This window comes from Macaca fascicularis, chromosome 16 (genome assembly GCF_037993035.2).
Source record: "Macaca fascicularis isolate 582-1 chromosome 16, T2T-MFA8v1.1".
NCBI lineage: Eukaryota > Metazoa > Chordata > Mammalia > Primates > Cercopithecidae > Macaca > Macaca fascicularis.
In genome coordinates this window covers 56,513,386-56,536,363 of record NC_088390.1, presented here as the reverse complement: position 1 = coordinate 56,536,363, position 22,978 = coordinate 56,513,386, and the positions used below count along the sequence as shown (strand labels likewise).

Below are 22,978 nucleotides of genomic sequence, written 5' to 3'. Positions count from 1 at the left end.
GGGGTTTCACCATGTTGGCTAGACTGGTCACGACCTCCTGACCTCAGGCAATACACCCACCTCGGCCTCCCAAAGTGCTGGGATTACAGGCGTGAGCCACCACCCTCGACCCTTTTTATCTTTAAATGGCTGCTAGAAAATGAAAAATTTCATCTGTGCCTTGGGTTGTATCTTTATTGGGCTGCGCTGGTTTCATGGCTCTTCCTGTATCTCCATCCCAGATTAACTTACACCCGGAACTCAGCCCTTTACCCTGCTTTCTGCAGAACACCTGCTCTCTTAGGCCCCTGTTCACTCAGCAGCGAAGCCCTAGTGTGCAGACAGTTTGCCCCACAGCAGTGAATTCATCCAGAATTTGAACATGTGTGTGGCCGCCCTCTCTAAAATGTCTTAGTCCCCATCATGGTTCTCTGTACCTTCTCATTCAGTACCCCTTTCCCAGTTCCTCCCATTGTCTTTTGCAGAGAAAATCCCACTTTCTCCAGCACTAGCGTGTGCCAGACTCACCTCCCTCCTGGCCTTGCCTTGCACATTCTCTGCGAAGGGTTGAAATCTCTGCATGGGGAGGGCCTGCCACCCTACTGGACAAGACCCCTCCTGCTTCCAGGATCTTGCCTCCCTGTCTGTGGACATGCCCTCAGCCTGACTTGATACCCTCTAGAGCGCACACAGGGGAAGGGGACAGGGAGACACACCCTTCCCAGCACCAGGGCTCCCGCTGGCTGGGGGACATCAGGAGAGTGGTCTCCTCCCACACCCACTGATTTTTCCCACACTCCTCTTTGCTCCCCTGCCCCACTCATCCATATCACACAGACAGACCCTCCTATGCCCTCTGTCACGCTCATGTACAATATGTCCCAAATGCCATCGTCCATGTGTTCTCACAGTTCACACAGGGTTGCTTTCACTGCCTCACGTGTGGGGGAGCTGCCCTCATCACGCACAGATGCCCGCCCACCCCAACCCACACACATGCATGTGTATAGGGCCCCTGTGAACACAGATGCATTTATTTGTGCACAGATAGGTGGGCACAGAGAGTGAGACACATGCTCATCACCAGGCACCCCCAGGAGACGGGGAACCCTTGGTGGCACTCACCTCGCTCCCTCAAATGCCTCTTCTTGTGGACGCTGGTCTTGACGGCAGCCTCACATTCTCTCCCACGCCGCCCACGCTCACGCCTGCTCCACACACAGTCTCCTCGCCCCAGCCAGCAAGCTCTCTCGAAACCCCTCCCCTCCTCCACCCACCCAGCTCTGTCACTGGAGAAAGTCTGGAAAGCTGAGAGTTAAGGTGCTGAGAAAAAAAAAAAAAGGAGGGAAAATCCACTGTATTCTGGTGATAGAAACTCCTGCCGGGAGATGGGCTCAAGTCCCAAAAGGGACCCAGGAGTCTGAGATTACAGCTGAAATTAAAAATCCAAATGAAGCCTCCTCCCTTTCTAGAATTTACCATCTGGGTTTGACTGAAAAGTCAACCACAGGAGCCTGGTCCTTCTCACAGAGAAGACAAAGGTGAGTCTGACAGAGCGGCAGGCTCTGTGACACCCTGCAGGGGATAGTGAGGGTCTCGGGGAGCGGGTCTGGGTGGCTGTATTTAGGGCAGCTGTGATGTCAGCGGAAAGGAGGGTTTGAGTTGGGAATATGGCACAATGGCCCCTTTGTCCCCCTCCCCTCCTGTCCTGTACACACTGAAACCACACACCAGCCCCACACCACGTGATACAGGCTCTGAGCTGCCCATGGGGCACTGCCACAAAAGGCTGCCCCCGTTGCAGCCCTGACCCACAGTGTGTGTGTCCACATACATGCCCACGCATGTACACACACACTCACATACCCACATGTAGATTTGTACAGAGGTGACAAGAGGCATATTCACTCCTTTGCCTACAGCTCTGCTGCCCTATGCGGTAACCCTTATCCCACATAGAGTTAGTAAAATTAATTGCAATTCAGTAAAAGTGGAAACTGCATTCCTCAGTCACACTAGCTGCATCTCACATGCTCAACAGCTGCATGTGGTTAGCGGCTACCGTACAGGGCAGTGCAGCTCTAGGACATGTCTGTTGCTGCAGAAAGGCCTGCCCTGCACCCTCCATTGCTGTCCACTCCCCCATGGGCCTGACTTTCACTTGCTCTTCCTCTCACACTTGGTCACTCCGGTGCACAAAGCACACACAGCGCCATGCTCTCACCTAATGGGTGGCCTCTCTAGCTCAGTCTCTCTCTTTAGTCTCGCCAGTACCTAAGCGCAGACTCTGCCTAGCCCTGCATCGCAACACCTGGCCTCTAGTCTGGAGAGAATAACAGGATGGAAACATGACCACATCCACAATCCTAGGGTGAAGGACCAAGGGGAGCTATGTGGATCTGGAGAGCTTTGGAAACTCAGAGGGGCTGAGCTCAGGCTGGGTTGGGCAGGGAAATGGGAGGAGAATGACACATTTGAACATGGCCCAGACAGTAGGGCATTGAACATGCAGAGAGAAAGGACATCTAGGAAGGCCTGGAAGTGGGGAAATGCAGTGCATTTGTGGAAACTATGGCCACCCTTTTTGGTTGGTGTGACACATGTGGGCAGGGGAGGGGACAGCGAGCCTGGGCAGGTGGGTAGTGACCAGGTAGAGCCTTGGATGCCAGGCTCAGGATGTCCCTGGGTCCCCCATGAGGGCAGATGGGGATGTGGCCTGGACAGCCAGGGTCCTTAAGTCCCAGAGGTCCAGGTAGACAGGGTTTCTGCCAGCATGGCAGGCATCACCAAACAAGCAACACATTGATCAAGAGCTGGAGCCCAGCACTGTGGCTCATGTCCTTAATTCCAGCACTTTGGGAGGCTGAGGCAGGCAGATCACTTGAGGCCAGGAGTTCGAGACCAGCCTGGCTAACATGGTAAAATCCTGACTCTACTAAAAATATAAAAATTAGCTGGGTGTGGTAGTGCATGGCTGTCATCCCAGTTACTTGGGAGGCTGAGGCACGAGAATCACTTGAACCTGGGAGGCGGAGGCTGCAGTGAGCTGAGACTGCGCCACCGCACTCCAGCCTGGGCCACAGAGTGAGACTCTGTCTCAAAAAAAGAGAAAAAGAGAGTTGGATGGGCATCATACAACTTTGGGTAATTTGCATGTGAATAAACCTTCATTTATATGCCATCATTCTTATCCTCTGTATACCTATTCCCTTTCCACACTGTCCTAAGTGTGGTAGAAGTGCTAATGATGAATTATTAAAGGCCATAATGAATGGCCATGAATACTTAATGACACCACGATATTAGTATTGCCGATGAATATCTACAGACTTGACCATCTCTCTGGGGACCTTAGGGAGGAGCGTGGGCTTTTTGTTCCTTTCGGGTTTAGACCTGAGACGGGGTGAGAGAGGTGACCAGCTGTCGTCTCGCTGTCTCCCTGGCTCCGGGTGCCTGGTTCTCTCCGGACTTCTGACGCCCTGGATTCTCTGTCCCCCGCTGACCACACTTGCAGTCTCCCCTACCTGCGATGGGGGAGCCGAACAGTCAGTCACCTTCCCTCCCGGCCTCGGCTTCTCAGGCAGGTGGGAAGGAGCAGGCAGAAGGTGAAGGAAAAAAGAAGGGAGGGAGAAGAGGAAGGAAGAGGAAGCAAGAATTTAAGAAAAAAAAAAAAAGAAAAAGCTTCAAAAGGAGTAGGCAGGAGGCAGGGGCACAATGGCTCCCCAAGCCACCCCAGCCCAGGGGTGTTGTGGTCTGGGGATTCAGGAGGTTGAGGCACCCAGTCCGTGGTGAGCAGGGCCGGGCCTCCTTCCTTCCTGAGAGCACTGTGCAAGCGCCTTCCCCACAGCTCTCCCAGGCATCTGTCTCCCTCACTCCCCCAGGGCCAGGACAGCGAGCAGGGATCCCGCCTTCCTCCTGGTCCCTCCCAGACCCTCGCCAGGCTCAGCAGACCCCTCTCCCGTTGCATTGCTCCTTTGGCAGGAGCTCAGCATGGGTGTGGAGGGAGCAGAGGCCAGACGACTCTTCATGTCAGTCCAAGGAGAGGCCCCCAGGTCCTCCTCACGGGTTCCACTCCCCTCACCCTCCCAGTATCCGTGAGCATCCCACCGCCACCAACTGCAGGGCGTCCAGGGCGGTGGAGAGTGAATGGGCTTGAAGGGGAGTGGGCATAAGGTTTGGACATCCCCAGGTGTGAAGGGTGTGTGTGTGTTGTGCACGTGGATTGCCTGTATGGTATTGCAGGGGAGAAGAGAATTTGGAAACGGTGCAAGGGAATTGCAAGAGATAGAAAATAAAAGAGGAAATAAAAAGGTTTGAGGTATAAGAAGGGTGAGAGAAACGGGAGCAGGGCTATGGAGGGATCTAGAAGAAAATAGTGGGGAGAGAAAGGGCAGGAATGGAAGGCAAGCCCACCACCCCAAAGTCCCTTCCCCATATCTCCCCCTCCCCCAACTCCAAAGAAGGAAATTAGGAGGCCACTGCGGATTATGTTTGGGTCATTTCCACATGCTTTATTCCAGCAATCAAAATAATTAAAAACATCTCAAATTATTATACACATACAAAATAGGTACAGAGTCTTTTGCTTCCTCCCACCCCTAGGGGGAAAAACTGCTTTGTGCTTTGGGAAGTTGTCTCTGAAACCCGGGGAGAGAGGACGCAGGACAGACTAGGAGAGAGCCGGGAGGATGGGCTGCAGCTGTGGAGGAGGGTTTCAGAGGAGAGCGGTCAGAGAGCAGAGGCCTGAGAAGCCAGAAGCGGGTAGAGAGAGGGTGGAAAGTGAGCAACGGGCTGGGCTGGAGCCGCACACGCTCTCCTCCCATGTTAAATAGCACCTTTAGAAAAATTCACAAGTCCCCATCCACAAAAAAAAAAAAAAAAGAAAAATATCAAGGAATAAAAATAGACTTTGAACAAAAAGGAACATTTGCTGGCCTGGGGGGGCATCTCAATTTCTATAGCACCAGTGATTCCCTCCCCACCCCATCACATAGATGTAGCACCTTTGGTATAAAATGGGGAGCCGCTTCCACCCTGCCCCCATCCCCGCCCCCAGGCAGTTGCCCCGGTGACACATCAAGACAAGAACGAGGTAGTCTTTCAGCAACACAGTTACACAAGGAACAGAACAGTCTCTCCCGCCCAGCCCTGCGGCACGAGGGATTGACGCGTTCCCCAAATCCGATGTTTCTGCTTTGTCGTGGCCCTTCCTGACTCTCCTCCGAACCCAGTGAGGGGCTGGTGGCTCCCCCGGCATGACCCCCTCAAAAACGAAGGGGAGATGTTGCAAGAGACATGGGAGTGCCAGATGGCAAGGCTTCTTTGGCAGTCTGAGAACCCCAGGTCTCCCCAGGGTCTGGGGGTGCTGGGCGGGCAGAAGCGGGCTGAGGGTGGGGACCACTTGGGTGTTTCAGCATTGCCTTTGGTTGCTGGGCAGACAATGCATTGTTTCCTGTGTCTTCTGGGGAGACAGATTTGGGAAGGAGTGGAGGGGAGGCCCCAAGAGGGGATGGAGAAAGGAGCAGAAAGGGCAGCGTTGGGGTTTCATAAGCCCAACGGGCAGAAAGGGACTTACCCCCGCATGGGTCTTCAAGCAAGTGGACCAAGCTTCCTTTTTTAAAAAGTTATTTATTTATTCTTTTTTTTTTTTTTTGGTAAGGTTGAATGCACTTTTGGTTTTTGGTCATGTTCGGTTGGTCAAAGATAAAAACTAAGTTTGAGAGATGAATGCAAAGGAAAAAAAATATTTTCCAAAGTCCATGTGAAATTGTCTCCCATTTTTTGGCTTTTGAGGGGTTCAGTTTGGGTTGCTTGTCTGTTTCCGGGTTGGGGGGAAAGTTGGTTGGGTGGGAGGGAGCCAGGTTGGGATGGAGGGAGTTTACAGGAAGCAGACAGGGCCAACGTCGAAGCCGAATTCCTGGTCTGGGGCACCAACGTCCAAGGGGGCCACATCGATGATGGGCAGGCGGGAGGTCTTGGTGGTTTTGTATTCGATCACTGTCTTGCCCCAGGCTCCGGTGTGACTCTGGGGTGGGGCGGAGACAATGGGAGGGGGCATTACCACGTGGGAGTGATGGAAAGAGGACACTATGGCCTGCCCAAAAAGCCCAAGGCCAGAGAGGTGGGGCCCTGCCTGAGGATTCTGGCCACTCACCGTGCAGCCATCGACAGTGACGCTGTAGGTGAAGCGACTGTTGCCCTCGGCGCGGATCTCGATCTCGTTGGAGCCCTGGAGGAGCAGTGCCTTCTTGAGGTTGCCAGTCTGCTGGTCCATGTAGGCCACGCTGTTCTTGCAGTGGTAGGTGATGTTCTGGGAGGCCTCGGTGGACATCAGGCGCAGGAAGGTCAGCTGGATGGCCACGTCGGCAGGGTCGGAGCCCTCGCCGCCATACTCGAACTGCAGGGGAGGGGAGAGAGGGAAGAGTGAGCAGCTATGCAGGAACCTCTAGTCCTGCCTGGCCTCCCTGTCCAGGGTCCTCAGAGACCCTTATATCAAGAGGGGCCACCTGCCCATAGGCAGCCTGTGTCTGAACCACTATCAGGGACCTGGGACCCCTGCCTCCCAGCCCAGCTCTGTCCATCACCCTTAGCAGAGACCTACTCCAGGACTTCATGTCCCTTCTGAGCACTGGGCTAGCCCATCTCCTAACACTGGCTCTGAGGTCCAGCTCACGCACCTGGAATCCGTCGGTCATGCTCTCGCCGAACCAGACGTGCCTCTTGTCCTTGGGGTTCTTGCTGATGTACCAGTTCTTCTGGGCCACACTGGGCTGAGTGGGGTACACGCAGGTCTCACCAGTCTCCATGTTGCAGAAGACTTTGATGGCATCCAGGTTGCAGCCTTGGTTGGGGTCAATCCAGTACTCTCCTGTGGTAGGGCAGGGCAAGGTGGAGTCAGGGAAGTGGAGCAGCCAGCACCATATGGTAGGGGCACATATGGGCATGGGGACCCTGGCATGGCAGAAGTAGGAGGGAGGGGGAGGCTAGGGCAGGCCCTCACCGCTCTTCCAGTCAGAGTGGCACATCTTGAGGTCGCGGCAGGTGCGGGCGGGGTTCTTGCGGCTGCCCTCGGGGCTCCGGATGTTCTCGATCTGCTGGCTCAGGCTCTTGAGGGTGGTGTCCACCTCGAGGTCACGGTCACGAACCACATTGGCATCATCAGCCCGGTAGTAGCGGCCGCCATCGTGAGCCTTCTCTTGAGGTGGCTGGGGCAGGAAGCTGAAGTCGAAACCACCGCTGGGAGGACCAGGGGGACCGGGAGGGCCAGGAGGGCCAGGGGGACCCTGCACAGAGAGGGAGGAGAGTGGGGATTACCGGCTTCCAAGTGCTTTGGGGGCTGGAGGGCCATGAGCAGAGGGGATGAGGGGCTACGTACAACAGGACCAGCATCACCAGTGCGACCGCGAGGACCAGGGGGCCCAATGGGGCCAGGGAGGCCGTTGAGTCCATCTTTGCCAGGAGTACCAGCAGAGCCAGGGGGACCCTGGAGTGGGGGAAATGGTTTGAGAAAGGCTGCCAGAAGCCCCAACAACCCCAGCTCTGGAGGAGAAGCCCACCACCCTCCCTGCTGGCTCTGGCTCCACGGCCTCATAGAGCCAGTTTCAGCCTCTTTCCATAGGACATGCCATAGCTCGCTCCAGCCGCTGAGCCAGGGGAGGACGGACTGGGGAGCAGAGAGGCCAAAGCTAAATCAGATTGTTTGTTCAGGATTCTTCTTCTCTTTGTCCACTCCCTGTCCCTTAACCCTTCTCCAGAGAGGCAAAGGGTGCCTGGGTCCCTGGCAAGGGTCCCCAAGGTGAGCCTGGGCTTGGGACTCAGGAAGAGGAGAGAGAAGGCATGACTTACTCGGGGACCAGCAGGACCAGAGGCTCCAGAGGGACCTTGTTCGCCAGGAGAGCCCTGAAGGACAGATAAAAAGGCAATTCAGGCCCAGTGAGGGTCAAATGTAGCCTGAGGGCCTTGCTGGAGAGACGAGGGCAGCGTGGGCAGCCCATGCCCCTTCATTATTCTGGAAATCTAGCCCCAGGGTGTCCATAGGCAGAGACCTCTCCCATAATCCCTCTCTGTGTACCCCTCACCCTCTCAGAAGCTTCTTGGACATGCCCATAAATCTTCAGACCCCAGTCCTCACTAGGGAGGGGTAAGAGTGACTATCCAGAGGGGGAAACCGAGGCAAAGCTCCCCCTTCTATCATACAGCACAGCATGAGGACTGGGGAGGGGCTGAGCATACTCACAGGAGGGCCAGGGGGACCCTGGAGGCCAGAGAAGCCACGGTGACCCTTTATGCCTCTGTCGCCTTGTTCGCCTGTCTCACCCTTGTCACCACGGGGGCCTTGGGGTCCCTAGAAGAGAGACGGGGCATCAAGTGGGGCACTGTCCGCATCTGTAGGGTTCCGAAGGTGTGGGAGACACAGCAGGGAACTTACAGCGGGGCCACGGGCGCCAACAGGGCCGACAGGACCAGCGGGACCGGCAGGACCCTGAGGAGAGCAAGGAGAGCATGAGATCTTGGCCAGGGGAGGCTGAGGCTGGGGCTGCAGGATGAGGCCTCCCCCTGCTGCATCTCTCTCTCCTCAGCCCCTTCCCACTGTGGCCATCTCTCCCAACTCCCAGGGAAACCTCCCCACTGCAATCTTCATGAGAGCTGGGGCCAGCTCAAGGGAGAGGGGGTCCTGTCTGGGAGAGGGGACTTGAGGCTGAGCTTTAACTCAGTTTTTTGGATTAAGGCCCCGACATCTTGCAGGATCTCCTTTCCTCCCCCTGCCTGGGTGAAGTCCGACACCCATCCCCAGGCCTCTAAGGAGGCCTGGAGAGTCCCTGGCCTGACCAGACACAGGGAACTGGAGCCCAGCTACTTACAGTCTCACCACGATCACCACTCTTGCCAGCAGGGCCAACGGGGCCAGGGGCACCAGGAGCACCAGGAGCACCAGGAGGTCCAGCGGGGCCAGTCTCACCACGGTCACCCTGGCGGGGGAGAGCAGAGGAATATGGGCCAGCTCCAGCTGAATGGCCAGGATGGGGCAGGGAAGCAGCAGACAAGGCTGTGGTCATGGAGTGTCACCATCTTACCTTGGGGCCAGGAGAACCATCTCGTCCAGGGGAACCTTCGGCACCAGGAGCTCCCTGCAGAGAGAGAGAGAGAAGTGAGAGTCAGCCAGAGAAGAGGACTTAGGCAAGGCCACAGTGGCCATGCTGAGGGTACTGGCATGGGGGCTGGGGACTGCTCACCTCACGTCCAGATTCACCAGGGGGTCCGGCCAATCCAGGGGGGCCCATGGGACCAGGGGGACCACGTTCACCACTTGCTCCAGAGGGACCTTGTTTGCCAGGTTCACCCTAAGGGAGAAGAAAGAGTCAGGCCAGCGACAGGGTCTGAGAGGACCCATGAGTCCCCTGAGGTCATCTCTACCAAATCTGTTCTCCTTGGCTCCACCCCACTCCAAGTCCTGTGATGGTTTTTCTCAGGGTCCCCCAAGGTGAGGGGGGCACTTACAGAGGGGCCAGGAAGACCAGGGAAGCCTCTTTCTCCTCTCTGACCAGGCAGGCCGACCACGCCACGCTGTCCAGCAATACCTTGAGGCCCGGGAGTACCAGGAGCACCCTGTGGGAGGCAAACAGGGGTGAGGTGCGGGACAGCAGCACAGGGACCCCTCCTCAGCTCTGGACACCTCTGGAGCTGCAGAGATCTGAGCTGGCACTTACAGCAGGCCCATCAGCACCAGGGGATCCTTTCTCGCCAGCGGGGCCAGGGGGACCAGGGGGACCAACTTCACCAGGACGTCCAGCAGGGCCAGTCTCACCACGGGGACCTTTGCCACCTTCTTTGCCAGCAGGACCAGGAGGGCCAGGGGGTCCAGCATTTCCCTGGATGGGGATAGGAGCGGCCGTCAGACTCCAGGGGGCTCTGGTGCATCATTGGTTCCTCAGTCGGACCCACCATCCTTCTGGCAGCCCGCACCCACCACCCCCAACCTAGAGCAGTGGACTCCACCGCAGAGACTTACAGAGGGGCCAGGAGGACCGACTCGGCCAGCAGCACCAGGGAAACCAGTAGCACCCTGGAAGGGAGAACAAAGGAACCGTCAGAGGGAGAACAGCCAAGTCATCCTATCCAGCTGCCCTCACCTGCCACCGCTGCCTGGGGAGAGGGGAGAGGCTCAGCAGAGAGGCAGGTGATACTCACAGGGGGACCAGCGCTGCCACGAGCACCTTTGGGTCCAGGAGCACCAACATTACCCTGTAGGAGAGTACAGAGGCATCAAGCCTGGACCTGTCCTGAGTCCTAGGACACCAGCATCACAGGCAGAGAGGGCAAGCCACTCACAATGGGGCCAGGGGGTCCAGCGGGTCCGGCAGGGCCAGGGGGACCAGCATCGCCTTTAGCACCAGCATCACCAGGTTCGCCTTTAGCACCGGGTTGGCCATCAGCACCCTGGGGGAGGAAGCAGGGCCGTGAGTGCAGGGAGGCAGGCAGGAGTTTCCACCGGCGGGGCAACGGGCAGTAATGGAGGCAGGAAGATGCTTGGGTGGGAAACAATCCCGTCTCCACCCTTCTCCCCAGAGGAGGGCTGACGCCTTTGTCCTCATTCTGTCCCTCGAGGTCCCAGGTCCCAGTCGGTGATGAAAAATGAGGGGGTCTTGGTACTCACAGGGGGGCCAGCGAAGCCAGCAGGGCCGGGGGGACCAGGCTCACCACGGTCTCCCTAGAAGAAAAGGTGGCAGATTGGAGAGATGCGCTGACATGAGGGAAGGCGGAGATGGAGTGAGGGGAAAGGCAAGGGGTGGAGGCACAGACAGGGCCAGGAGTGCTATGTGAAGGGAGGGAAGGGCCAAGTGTGGGGTCTTAACAGGTCTTCTATACTTACGGGGGCACCACGAGCTCCAGTGGGACCAGCAGGGCCGCTGGGACCAGTTTCACCCTGAGAGCAAGGAACAAGAGGCTCAGGGTCAGGGCCTCCCCTGAATATTCCTGGTAGATGACCCCAGGAGAGCCTCCCCTCCCTCTGGTCCCTCCAGGTTCCCGGGTTGACAGCTCAGTTTGACAGGACCTGCTTTCCCAACCCAACCCCATGGAACCGTGCCCAGGCCTGCTGGGGAGGCTATGTGTTAGGGCAGAAGGTGGGGAAGCAGCCACCTCACCTTGTCACCAGGGGCACCAGCAGGACCAGGAGGACCAATGGGGCCAGTCAGACCACGGACGCCATCTTTGCCAGGAGAGCCATCAGCACCTTTGGGACCAGCATCACCCTAAAGACATGGATAAGCTTGAGATTTCCAGTGTGGGGCAAGGAGATGACCTGTAGTGTTCTGCTTGTGTCTGGCTTTCCTGAGAGGCCCTCTCCTGCTCTGCCCTGCCTCCACCTGGGGCAAGGACTCAAAGGTCCTTTCAGGAAAAAGGGTGCCTGCCTGGAGACTCAGGTAGAACTGGGGTTAAGAGGCCCCTGACTTGTATAGGGGGATGAATAAGGGAGTCTCCATCAAGGAGATGCCCCCACCTCTCATCACCATGGTAACTCATGGGGAGAGACAGGCCTGGACCACTAGGAGAGGATTCATCAGCAAAGAGGCCAGAGCAGAAAGGGGAAGAGGGGAGGATTAGTGAGAAGAGGAACAGATCCCAGGGAGAAGGAGAGATGATGAGGGATTCACAGTAGGCAGAGATGGGAGCCATGTAGGGCTCAGGGGAGAGGGAAGGTTGAACTTACTCTGTCACCCTTAGGCCCTGGAAGACCAGCTGCACCACGTTCACCAGGCATTCCCTGAAGGCCAGGGGCGCCCTGGCTACCGGGAGCTCCAGGGGCACCAGCATCACCCTATGCGACAACCAAGAAGACTGAAGTGAGGCATGGGGTCCCAAGAGTGGGTCATAGCCCTAAGCCCCGCTTGGTATCTCACAGGCTTAGTTCCAAGGCCAATGACAGGCCTTGAGAAAAGATGAAAAGAAAAGACTCACAGCCCAGACTCCAGGCTGTTTGTGGGCCCCTACCCTGGTTTTTTCCCCCCACCTTGCACCCTATCTCCATGGCTTTGGTCATAGCCAGCCATCCCCTGCTGCAGGAGGGGTGAGACCTGGTCCCCGGGCTGCTTGCCAGAGACCCTTCCACGCTGCCCTCACCTTAGCACCATCATTGCCGGGAGCACCATTGGCCCCTCGGGGACCAGCAGGACCAGGGGGACCTTGCACACCACGCTCGCCAGGGAATCCTCTCTCGCCCTAGAAGGGAAGGACAGGGCATGTGACAGCTGTTCTGGAGACAGGGCCACGTACAAGGCACCTTGATGGATGCAGCGAGAGAGGCCTACTTACTCTTGCTCCAGAGGGGCCGGGGGCACCAAGGTCTCCAGGAACACCCTGAGGGGGAGGGAGGGAGGGAGGAACAGACAGTGAGCAAAATCTACCTGGGGCCACTCTGCTGCAAAGCACTGTCCCTCCTCCTGGGGTATGGCTGTGATGAGAGGGGAGCCCCTTCTCAGCACTGAAGTGGAATTATCCCAGACAGCCCCTCTCTTCCTCCTGGAGATGTGTCAAAGGCCTCCCTGCTCCCCAAACTATGGACCAAAATGTATCAATAGAAGGGTTGAGGGAAAGTCACAGCATATTCCAGCAGCTCTTAAAAGAAGTCACCCAGGCTAGCAATCATGCAGCCCCCACTTCCCTCTGTGATGCTCCCTCCATGGTAGGAAGTTCTTTCTGGCGTCTGATCTCAATCCCTCTAGCTGATGGCTGTCTGATGAACTAGGAGCAGCGGCCTGTCCCTCTGGATTCCCTGCATCTCCCACCCTTCTGGCCCGCTGCTCCCAGCTGCTCCCTCTTACCTGTTCACCAGGTTTGCCTGCTTCACCGGGAGGACCAGCGGGGCCAGGCAGACCCTGTGAGTGGGAAATGGGGGAAGGAGGAAGGGAAGGTTTAGAATCTGGAAGAGACCAAAGAGCTGTTTCCCACCCCTACCTCCCAGCACCCTGACAGCCATGAGGCCTCACCTGGAAGCCGGGGGAGCCAGCAGGGCCTTGTTCACCTCTCTCGCCAGCGGGACCCTGCACAGAGAGAATAATGCGGTCACGGAGAGGCCCAGGAGACGAGGGGCTGAGGGTGTTTCCCCTTTCCTGCTCCCCAGATCTCCCTATCAGCGACACTCACAGCAGGGCCAGGGGGTCCCTGAGCTCCAGCCTCTCCATCTTTGCCAGCAGGACCCTGTGGGGAGAGAGCGAAGGGGAACTCAGGGTTGGGAGGCCCTGAGCAGGCTCTGAGCAGCCAACTCAGGTTGGGAGCAGCCAAGGACTGTGGCCTCTAGCACCGATCCTGCAGGGAGGAGAAAGTGCTGGGGCAGCAACCGGAAGCGGGTAGGGAGGGACGGAAAGGAGATACTTACGACAGCGCCAGGGGGTCCGGGAACACCTCGCTCTCCAGCCTTGCCGGGCTCTCCCTGTGGAGAAAGGGAGTTAGGGTTGATGGGGCTGAAGTAAGAAGCCAGGGCCTCCTGGGGACTCTCATTTACTCTGAGTGGGACTTTTTAAGGGACTTTCTTTTCAAAAGACTCTGCTGTTTGGCCCCCAGGGAATGCCCCTGCAGGCGCTTCTTGCTGGGCCCCTTCGAGCCCACTCCTCCTAAGATGCCCTTCCAGGCTCCTCCTCCTGCACCCTCTCCCCTGCCTTTTCGCTGTTAGATGCCCGCTGTGGCCTGCACTGCAAAGGGCTTTCCTCTCCTCTGCTATCTCCTTTTGGACCTTGAAGAATCCACTAAGACTGGGGGTGCCTACCATATCAAAGGACTGTCCTATCCCCACATGTAGGGGGTGGAGGGCCACCAACAACACTTATTTCCAGCACAGAGCAGTGGTCATGGAGCCTGGAGAAGTCTTTCATTTTTTCTTTTCTCTCTCTTTTTTTTTTTTTCTGTTTTTTTGTTTTTTTGAGACGGAGTCTCACACGGTTGCCCAGGCTGGAGTGCAATGCAGTGAGTGCAGGCTCACTGCAACTTCCGCCTCCCAGGTTCATGCAATTCTTCTGCCTCAGCCTCCTGAGTAGCTGGGATTACAGGTGCACACCACCACACCCAGCTAATTTTTTGTATTTTTAGTAGAGACGTGGTTTCACTATGTTGGCCAGACTGGTCTCAAACTCCTGACCTCATGACCCACCTGCCTCAGCCTCCCAACATGTTGGGATTACAGGCATGAGACACCACGCTCAGCCGAGAAGTCTTTCATTTTACAGATCAGGAGACTGAGGTCCAGAAAGCGAGAGTGAGTGGCCACACAGCAGGTAGCGCCAGAGCTGAGCCCAGAGCTCAGGACTCCTTTGAGTCTCAGGTGTGTCTGTCCCTGGCTCTTCATGGATCCTCACTGAATACTCACAGCAGCACCTTTAGGTCCAGGGAATCCCATCACACCAGCCTGACCACGGGCACCAGGGGGGCCTGGGGGTCCGGGGCGACCATCTTGACCGGCGGGACCCTAAGGATGGGAGGCACGAAAGCAGCAGTGAGGATAGTGAGGAGGTAGACAGGACAGTGGCAGGGGGTCAGGGGGAGTGATACTTACAGGGGGGCCAGTTTTGCCATCAGGACCAGGGCTGCCAGGGCTTCCAGTCAGACCCTAGGGCGGCAGAGAGGTATGAGTGGGTTTGGGGGAGAAGCATGATGGAGGTGGGGGAGGACTCCGGAGGGCAGATCCCTGGGCCTGCTCCAGAACGCCTCATCCCAGACCCCACACGGTATGGTCAGGGCCTGGCCAAGCCAGGCCGAAGGACTGGGGCCTCACCTTGGCACCAGGCAGACCAGCTTCACCAGGACGACCAGCTTCACCAGGAGATCCTTTGGGGCCAGCAGGGCCAGGAGAACCACGTTCACCAGCGGGACCCTGGTTGGGAGAAGTCACAGGAACAGTTAGGGTCTCAAGTTTGTGGCTCTTTGCCATGGGCCAAAAGAGGAAGACGATGCCCAGGGAGCAGCAGGGACAGTCCCCCGGCCTCAAGGAGAGGTTACCTTGGGACCAGCAACACCATCTGCACCAGGGAAACCACGGCTACCAGGTCCACCCTGCAGGAGGAGAGGAGGCCAGTTAACTCAGAGACACGTGGGCACCAGCCAGGCACTGAGGGTGGAGTGGGAGGGGGCGGGCAGGGGCACTTACACGCTCGCCAGGGGGTCCGGGCAGGCCAGTGGGTCCGGGTTCACCTCGAGCTCCTCGCTTTCCTTCCTCTCCAGCAGGGCCAGGAGGTCCTTGAACACCAACGGGGCCCTGGAGAGAGCCAAGAGGAGGGGGCGGCCTGTGGTGAGGGGCCATCCTATGCCAGCCTCAGAGCTGGCTGAGGCTGGGCTTCCAGCATCAGGGGTGGGGCAGGGGCTCCCCCAGAAGGCTAGGGGTTCCTCTTCCTTTCTGGATCTCCCTCAGGGGGCTTCCAGGGCAAGGTGGGCTGGGCTGCAAGAAGAATGACAGGGAGACTTACGGGTTCTCCCTTAGCACCAGTGTCTCCTTTGCTGCCAGGAGCACCAGGTTCACCCTGCAAGGGGGGAGAAGAGGATGAGCTGAGAGTTGGGGGCGCTCAGTTGGCCTGCATCTTCCTGCTCCCCAGATGAGAGCCGCACTGGAGCCAGTGCATGGGGCGGGCAGAAGTTTGGTACTCACGCTGTTACCCTTGGGACCGGGAGGGCCGCCAGGGCCCTGGGGTCCAGAGGGGCCTCGGGCACCAGGGAAGCCAGGAGCACCAGCAATACCAGGAGCACCCTGTGGGAGGCAGACAGCCAGGTGAGCCTAGGAGCAGAGGGAACGGGGCAGGCAGGCTGCAGGCAGCAGGGGTGGAACTGAAGCCTGGCAGGATACTTACATTGGCACCTTTAGCGCCAGGCTGTCCATCAGCACCAGGGTTTCCCTGTGGCACAGAGAAAGGAGTGTGAGCAACAGGCAAGGACTCTGAGGTTAGAAAGCGGCACAGGGGACACTGAGGCAGGGACACTTACAGCAGGGCCAGCAGCACCAGCAGGGCCAGGGGGGCCAGGCTCACCACGCACACCCTGGGGACCTTCAGAGCCTCGGGGACCTTGGGGTCCAGCTTCGCCCTGGATCAGAAGAAAGGACATATCAGAAGCCACCCTAGGAAACCCAACCTTGCCTCTTGGGATGACAGGAGGAAGGGGAGACAGGGACAGGAAAGCAATGATCAGGACTCTAAGATCAGACACAGAGACCCTGGGACAAAGGTGTTAGTGAACGGGTTGCTCTCTTGCCATTCTGGGTCCCTTTGGTTTGGGGAACAAGGAGACGTGAACTGCTTGGCCCATGAGGGTCATGCTCAGAGGAGAGTGGGGGGTCTCACCTTAGCACCAACAGCACCAGGGAAGCCAGGAGGACCAGCGGGGCCAGTAGGACCCTGTGAATGAAATGGAGATCTTAACGAGAAGGAAGAGATGGCAGCTGCAAGTCACACCCTGGGACAGAAGCAGCCCTGGGGTTCAGACCAACACAACCTGCCCCCAGTGTCAGCTCCGAGAGCAGACACTGAGACTCCTCCCCACTCCCAGGCCCTGAGGCCTACAGGCCACACTCACAGGGGGTCCGGCAGCACCAGTAGCACCATCATTTCCGCGAGCACCCTGCAGGAGAGAGGGGAAGCCCCGTTAAGTCCACTGAGCACTGGTCAGTCCCTAGAGCTCCTGGGGAGCCCCTTTCAGAGCCCAGGGTTCCCCCAAGGGGCTAGGAGTACTTACAGCAGGGCCAGGGGCTCCAGGGCGACCTCTCTCACCAGGCAGACCACGGGGGCCCTGACAACCAAACCAAGAGAAGTCAAACGAGATGGGAGACAGCCTCGTTCCCCCAGGCCTCCATCTTGCCCCTGCCTCCTGCCCATCCCTGCCCTCTGGAACTGGGCACACTCACCATCTGACCAGGAGCTCCATTTTCACCAGGGCTGCCAGGCTCACCCTGTAGAACAGAGAATAATGAGTGAGAAATTCATTCATGGTGGGACTCTGGGGATGTGGAGGACCATGATGTTCAGACAGCCTCTTACCTTGGGACCAGCAGGACCAGCATCTCCCTTGGCACCATCCAAACCACTGAAACCCTAAAGCAGGAAAGAGGTAGAAGGTGAGGATCTGTGGAGGGGGTGGAACAACCTTGACACCCACCTAGATCTGAGAAAGAGCCTTGAGAGGTCATCACCGCCATTCCCCTGTTTCTGAGCTAGACTAAACCTCAACTGGCTCAAGATCTCCCCCAGTCGTTTAATCGGGACTTCTTTCCCATGGAGGGAGGTGCTTTGGATGTCCACTCTCTGTCCCTCAGGGCTTCTGTAGCTGCCACCCACCATGATGCATCTCAAGATCTTTTGGGGAAGAGGCTGGGATTGGATGGGGGTATGCTGGGGACCTGGGGAGCTTAAATGACTCAAAGGGAACTCACTCTGTGTCCCTTCATTCCAGGGAGGCCAGCTGTTCCGGGCAATCCTCGAGCACCCTGGAGACAGATGAAGGCGGCGAGGAAGGGTCATTAGAACACACCACCATGGACCCAGCTCCTAAATGAAGCCCAAGTGCAGTGAAGCCCAGGTTCAGCCACAGTCCCCTGCTCACCTGAGGCCCAGGAGGCCCACGCTCACCAGGACGACCAGGTTTTCCAGCTTCCCCCTGAGAGGGAGAGAAAAGACCGTCAGGGCCCTGCCTCCCCACCACCGCCCAGGGGCTGGAAAAATGGGGAAGGTCTCAGTCTTCTCTGGGTTGTTGCAGGTCAGGTTTGGGGGCCCAGAATCTTATCTTTGAATCTAGAGCTCAGTTTAAATCTACAGTGAAACCTTCGTTTGGTGAAACCTGAGTGCCTCTAAAGGAATTTCTGTCTACTTCTGTCACCAGCATTTTAATCTTACCATCTGTGCGCCAGTTTCCCCAGAGGGATGGGGTTGGGGATTGCTCTAAGGTGGCTGGGGTGAGGAGAACAGTCACCTTGTTGGGGACATGGAATCATCTCACTAAGGGAAAGGATCATTGTTCAAGGGTAGTCCACGCATCAGAGGGGACTTGCCCTCCTTCCTCTGAGTATCGTTCCCAAAGGCGGTGGAGTGGAAATTGCAGGACCCAACCCACGGAGGCCATGGGGTCAGATGGTATCTTCTTGCTGGGGATACTTACATCATCTCCGTTCTTTCCAGGGGGGCCAGGGGGACCTCGGGGACCCATGGGACCCTAGAAAAGATAAAAGAGGTGGTTAGAATAAGGATAAGAAAAAAAGAAGGGGAAGGCTGGGATTGAAGGGAAGCGGCAAGGAAGACCCCAGGCCTGGGGGTTCTTCGATAGGAGAGTCTGTGTGTTTGTAGAGGGAGTGTGTATCTGTACAGAGAGTGCTTACTGAAGCTCCAGGCTCGCCAGGCTCACCAGGGGGACCTTGGAAGCCTTGAGGACCCTTGAGAAGAAGGAAAGAAAGATGGGGTTAGAAAGCAAGTCCCCGCCAACCTTCTCCAATCTTACCAAGAGATCTCTGAGCATCTCCCCTTCCCTCATCCCAATCTTCCCTCCAAAAAACCAAAGCCCAGGGAGGCATATGAATACGTCCTGGATACTCACAGGTGCACCAGGGGGGCCAGGGAGACCACGGGGACCAGAGGGACCCTATAGAAGGAGAAGAAAGGGGGGTCATGGTGATCCCTCTGTAGGAAAGCATGTGGATGTAGTCATTCATACCTGTTGGGACCACCCAGTCATCCTGCATCTTTTCTGGACTCTGAGGTCCCAAAGGTGATCTTGACCTCCCAAGCTGTCTATGCCAGCTGCCTATGCCCACCTTCTCTGGATACTCATTCTCTCTTCTGTCATCCCTGCTCCCCCTGCTGGCTCACCATGGGACCAGGCACAGAAATTCCTCCGGTTGATTTCTCATCATAGCCATAAGACAACTGGGGAGCGAAGTTCTAGAACAAACAAGAGAAGTCAGGGTCAGGATAGTGAATTGAAAGGCAGAAGACCGCACTGAGGATGGAAGAAACTGACATCATGCGCTTCCTGGTGTGATGTGCTGAGAAGAACAACATTGCTTGTAAGATATTCCTGCCAAAAATGCATCCTGCATCTAATCTAATCAGACAATCCCAAATTGAGGGACAGTCTGCAAAACAACTGGACTCTTCAAAACTCCCAGTGCCACGAAAGACAAAGAAAGTCTGAGGAATATTCCACATTTGTGGAAACTAGAGACATGATGATTAAGTGCAAAATCCATAATCCTGGACAAGATCCCAGGTGGGGTGGTGGGGGTGGAATCTATACAGGACGTTATTCGGACATGGGTGAACTTTGAATACGGACTGCACATTAGAGAGTGAATTTAATCACTGTGCTATGGTTAGTTAAGAGAATGATCTTGCTTTTAGGGAAAACACACCGAAGTATTTAGGCGCAAAGGAACCTGATGTTAGCAACTTACTCAAACAGTTCAGAAAAAAAAAAGCTACATATACATAAACAGAAACTAATAAAGCACATGTCACAAACTGTGAAGGGCATGTGAGAGTTTCCTGTAGGATTCTTGCAACTTTTCTGTAAGTTTGAAATTGTTTCATAGTATAAAATTAGGTCATCTGCCAAAAACAAAAACAAAACAGGGGAGAGTGGACACACAAGGCCTTTTCACTTACTCCTCCGAGGCCAGGGGGTCCGGGAGGTCCGGGGGGTCCGGGGGGTCCGGGAAGTCCAGGCTGTCCAGGGATGCCATCTCGGCCAGGGGGGCCTGCGGGTCCCTGCAGGGGGAGAGGGCGGGGCCGGTTGAGCGTGGGGCCAGGAGCCACGCCCACCTGCAGCTCCCCACAGCCCAGAGAGTGCAACGCTTACCCTTGGGCCTCGGGGGCCAGTGTCTCCCTTGGGTCCCTGTGGGATTGGGGAAGAAGAAACAAGAGGCCAGGTTAGAGAAGGGAGGACCGTGAGGAGGCACGGGCGGCGGAGGGACAAAAGTCGAGGGCAGGAGATTACCTCGACGCCGGTGGTTTCTTGGTCGGTGGGTGATTCTAGGGGGCGAAGAGACGCGCGTTAGAGCCAAGGTTTGCTAATGCCGCTCCTGGCGGCAGAGGCCTCCAGGCCGGAGGGCCAGCGAGCGCCGACCATCCCCATCCCCAGCCCCCAGCCCCAGCCCCAGCCCCCAGGCCCCAGGCCCCAGGCCCCAGGCCCCGAGCGCAGTCGCACCTGAGCCGTCGGGGCAGACGGGACAGCACTCGCCCTCGGGGACTTCGGCGCCGGGGCAGTTCTTGGTCTCGTCACAGATCACGTCATCGCACAACACCTTGCCGTTGTCGCAGACGCAGATCCGGCAGGGCTCGGGTTTCCACACGTCTCGGTCATGGTACCTGAGGCCGTTCTGTACGCAGGTGATTGGTGGGACTGGGACAGGCAGAGGAAGAGGGGCGTTGTCAGTAGTGCCTGCGACTCCCACCTTGGTGCTCCAAGACCCTCACCTTAACCACCTTTCCCCTGGGTCTAAGAGGCCTACTTGGATTTTTCACTTCCCGCGCCTTCTCCCTGTTCCTCTTTCCTTAAATCCTTAAAAGTTCGCCTGCTCCTCATCAGCGCGGGTGACAGCGCCGAGGCGCCTGGCCAGGGAGGCTGTAACTCTTTCCAGTTCTCAGGAATTTAAACAAAGCTTTAGGCCGCGGTGGCTTCCAACTCCAATCTCAGCCCATTGGCGCTGAAGCCAAGTGAAATAAAAACCACAGGGTGGGAGGTGGGGGAGGGCAGGGGGAGAATAGGAGGGGCCCTATCGGGAGGGCAGGCTCGCGGGGAGTGGCTTGCGCGGTGGAGACAGGAGGAGTGCGCGGGAGGAGAGAAGGGAGGTCCAGTCCTCATCCCGCCTCCTTCCCTGGGCAGGTGGGGTGGCAGGGGCGGGGCTAGGAGAATGGGAGCGGCTGATCGGAGGGGAGGCCCCCCCAAGACTTGAAATATACCTCAAAATTAGGAGACACCCTAACCTCCAGGACCTAGACATCTTAAAAGCCCGCTCTCGGGGCCATCCCCAGTCCCCCAAAGCCAGCCAATGCCTCCGGGTCACTTTTAGCCAAAGAACCAAAAAGTCCACAAATAGTCCAGAAGTTAACTAACCACTCCCACCGCACTAGCGGCTCCCCAGACGGCCGCTAGGTGTCGGGCAACGCTAAGCAATGGGGCCGGGGCGGGGCCAGCCTCACCGGCCCGACTACCTCTTTAAGAAGCTTGGGCTGCCCCATCGCCGGCTTTACTTTCCAGATCTAGAGATGGGGTCCGCACCCAGCAATAACTCAGGTCTTCCCGCTCCGGCTCCTGCCCCAAGAAGCGTTGGACCGGGAGACGCAGTGCTCAGCACCGGTCAGAAGGGGGCGCAAGGATCCCGCCCCACCAGATCCGCGCCAAAGTTTCTCATCCTCCACCCGCCCACGCTCCGCGCCCCCTCCGCCGCGGCCCAGCACCCCCACAGCTCCAGCAACAGTCTAGCCCGGAGAGAGGGCAATCTTTCCTTATGAATCATCCCACAGCCTTCCTGATTGCTTCTACATCTTGGGCTTCAAATCCCCCGCTCGGCGCCGCCATCCCATCTTCGACGTGCTTTCCTCACTCTGCACCCAGATCCCTACTTTCCCGGTTGCGCGCTCGGGATTCTCTCTCGCACCAGCTCACGCCGCGCTCCACCCTCACCTCCCGCTCCCGGGGCGCGTTCATCCCCAACCTCGCCCCAGGGTGAGCTCTGTCCTTTCTCAGGGCCCCGTGGAAGAGCCCTTATCATGTCCCTTCCATTCCCGAGTCTCCGGAGCATCCACGTCTCCGTTTAAGCCGCGGCCCCCAGGACCAAGCGCAAGGCGCGATATAGAGTATCCTTGCACTCCCAAAAGTTTGGGACTTACTGTCTTCGTCTTGGCCCTCGACTTGGCCTTCCTCTTGGCCGTGCGTCAGGAGGGCGGTGGCCGCTAAGAGGAGCAGGAGCCGGAGGTCCACAAAGCTGAACATGTCTAGACCCTAGACATGTAGACTCTTTGCGGCTGGGGAGGGGGTTAGCGTCCGCTCATGCGTGGCCTCACACTCCGCGTGCCTCCTGCTCCGACCCCAAGGAGAAACTCCCGTCTGCTCCGACGCCTGGCCCGGGCCTCTTTTATACTGTCCTGATGGAGAGCAGGGAGGAACCCTGCCCCTCAGAGAGGGGGAGCCGGCCGCCCGTCCCCCAGCCAATCAGAGCTGCCTGGCCCGGCCCCCAATTTGGGAGTTGGAATGGAGAGGGGGAGGAGGAGGGAAAGGAGTCCACCCCACATCTCCCCCCTTCGCAGCTCTGCCTCCCCAGCCCCCCAGCCCAGCCTGGGCCAGAGGTGCTGTGGCAGGGGTGCAGCTGGGTCCTCAGAATGGCATGGGCTAAGCCGTGGGTAGGGGTGCCCCTCTGCTCTCTTCCTGGGACCTCCAATCTAGAGGAAGTGGAACTGGGGAGCTGGGTGGGGAGACTTCCAAAGGTGGAAGGGTTGGGGGTGTTGGGGAGGGGGTCCTCCTGGCTGTACCCCACTCGCCCTCTGACTTTTCTGGCAAGAGCTAAGGGAGGGGCGTAAAAAGGCCAGCTGAGGACCTCTCCAAAACAGGGGAAGCTGGGAATTTAAAAGATGTGCCTGTTTGGGGGTGTCTTCTGGTGTGGCTAGGGAATGGAGCTTGGGAGTATTTGGGGGACAATTTACATATTCTTTTCTAGACATTAAGAACCAGATATCTGAGGGAAGGGTGCAGGCAAGGGAGTTTTAATTTTGAGGATGTCAATTCTTCTGCTGTGCTCCAGGACAGAATCAAATGCTTTCCTCCAAACCCTAGGCATGATTGAGAGATGGGGTGGGGAGGCTGAGGTGCACAGTGAGAAACATGACTAGGTGGTCTCTCCGGAAGAAAGCTTTGGTGTTGGGTGATGGAGCAGCCAGGTAGGGGTGGGGGATTCTAGGGACACAGAGGTGGGGATTGGGGCTTGCAATCCCCTAAAAATTCATTCCCCAAGCTCTTGTACCCCAGAGTTGGGAAGTATTTT

At 57.4% G+C, this 22,978-nt stretch overlaps 1 protein-coding gene across 1 annotated transcript; it reads right to left on the bottom strand.

Annotated features, from left to right (window-relative positions):
- Positions 1-4,469: 4,469 nt before the first annotated feature.
- COL1A1 (collagen type I alpha 1 chain) lies at positions 4,470-22,051 on the bottom strand. The gene is made up of 51 exons (XM_005583658.5): positions 21,831-22,051; positions 20,146-20,340; positions 19,936-19,970; positions 19,798-19,833; positions 19,605-19,706; positions 18,810-18,881; positions 18,538-18,582; positions 18,323-18,376; positions 18,106-18,159; positions 17,554-17,607; positions 17,384-17,437; positions 16,992-17,045; positions 16,859-16,903; positions 16,690-16,743; positions 16,531-16,575; positions 16,299-16,352; positions 15,943-16,041; positions 15,810-15,854; positions 15,611-15,709; positions 15,432-15,485; positions 15,116-15,223; positions 14,968-15,021; positions 14,744-14,842; positions 14,525-14,578; positions 14,339-14,437; positions 13,355-13,408; positions 13,123-13,176; positions 12,966-13,019; positions 12,801-12,854; positions 12,292-12,336; positions 12,100-12,198; positions 11,690-11,797; positions 11,124-11,231; positions 10,850-10,903; positions 10,634-10,687; positions 10,309-10,416; positions 10,168-10,221; positions 9,989-10,042; positions 9,687-9,848; positions 9,478-9,585; positions 9,213-9,320; positions 9,054-9,107; positions 8,841-8,948; positions 8,408-8,461; positions 8,216-8,323; positions 7,825-7,878; positions 7,355-7,462; positions 6,980-7,262; positions 6,657-6,847; positions 6,134-6,376; positions 4,470-6,004 (listed from the first exon to the last, which is right to left on the bottom strand). Exons 1-51 carry the CDS (start codon positions 21,931-21,933, stop codon positions 5,858-5,860), a joined length of 4,395 nt encoding a protein of 1,464 aa, XP_005583715.1. The 5' UTR covers positions 21,934-22,051; the 3' UTR covers positions 4,470-5,857.
- Positions 22,052-22,978: the final 927 nt, after the last annotated feature.

Excerpts from the sequence above, each read along its gene's own strand:
- COL1A1 (XM_005583658.5), bottom strand. The coding sequence starts at position 21,933 with ATGTTCAGCTTTGTGGACCTCCGGCTCCTGCTCCTCTTAGCGGCCACC. Across the intron at positions 20,341-21,830 it reads CGAGGGCCAAGACGAAGACA|TCCCACCAATCACCTGCGTA; the intron begins GTAAGTCCCAAA and ends TGCCTGTCCCAG. Across the intron at positions 7,879-8,215 it reads AGGGTCCCCCTGGCCCTCCT|GGCTCTCCTGGCGAACAAGG; the intron begins GTGAGTATGCTC and ends TCTGTCCTTCAG.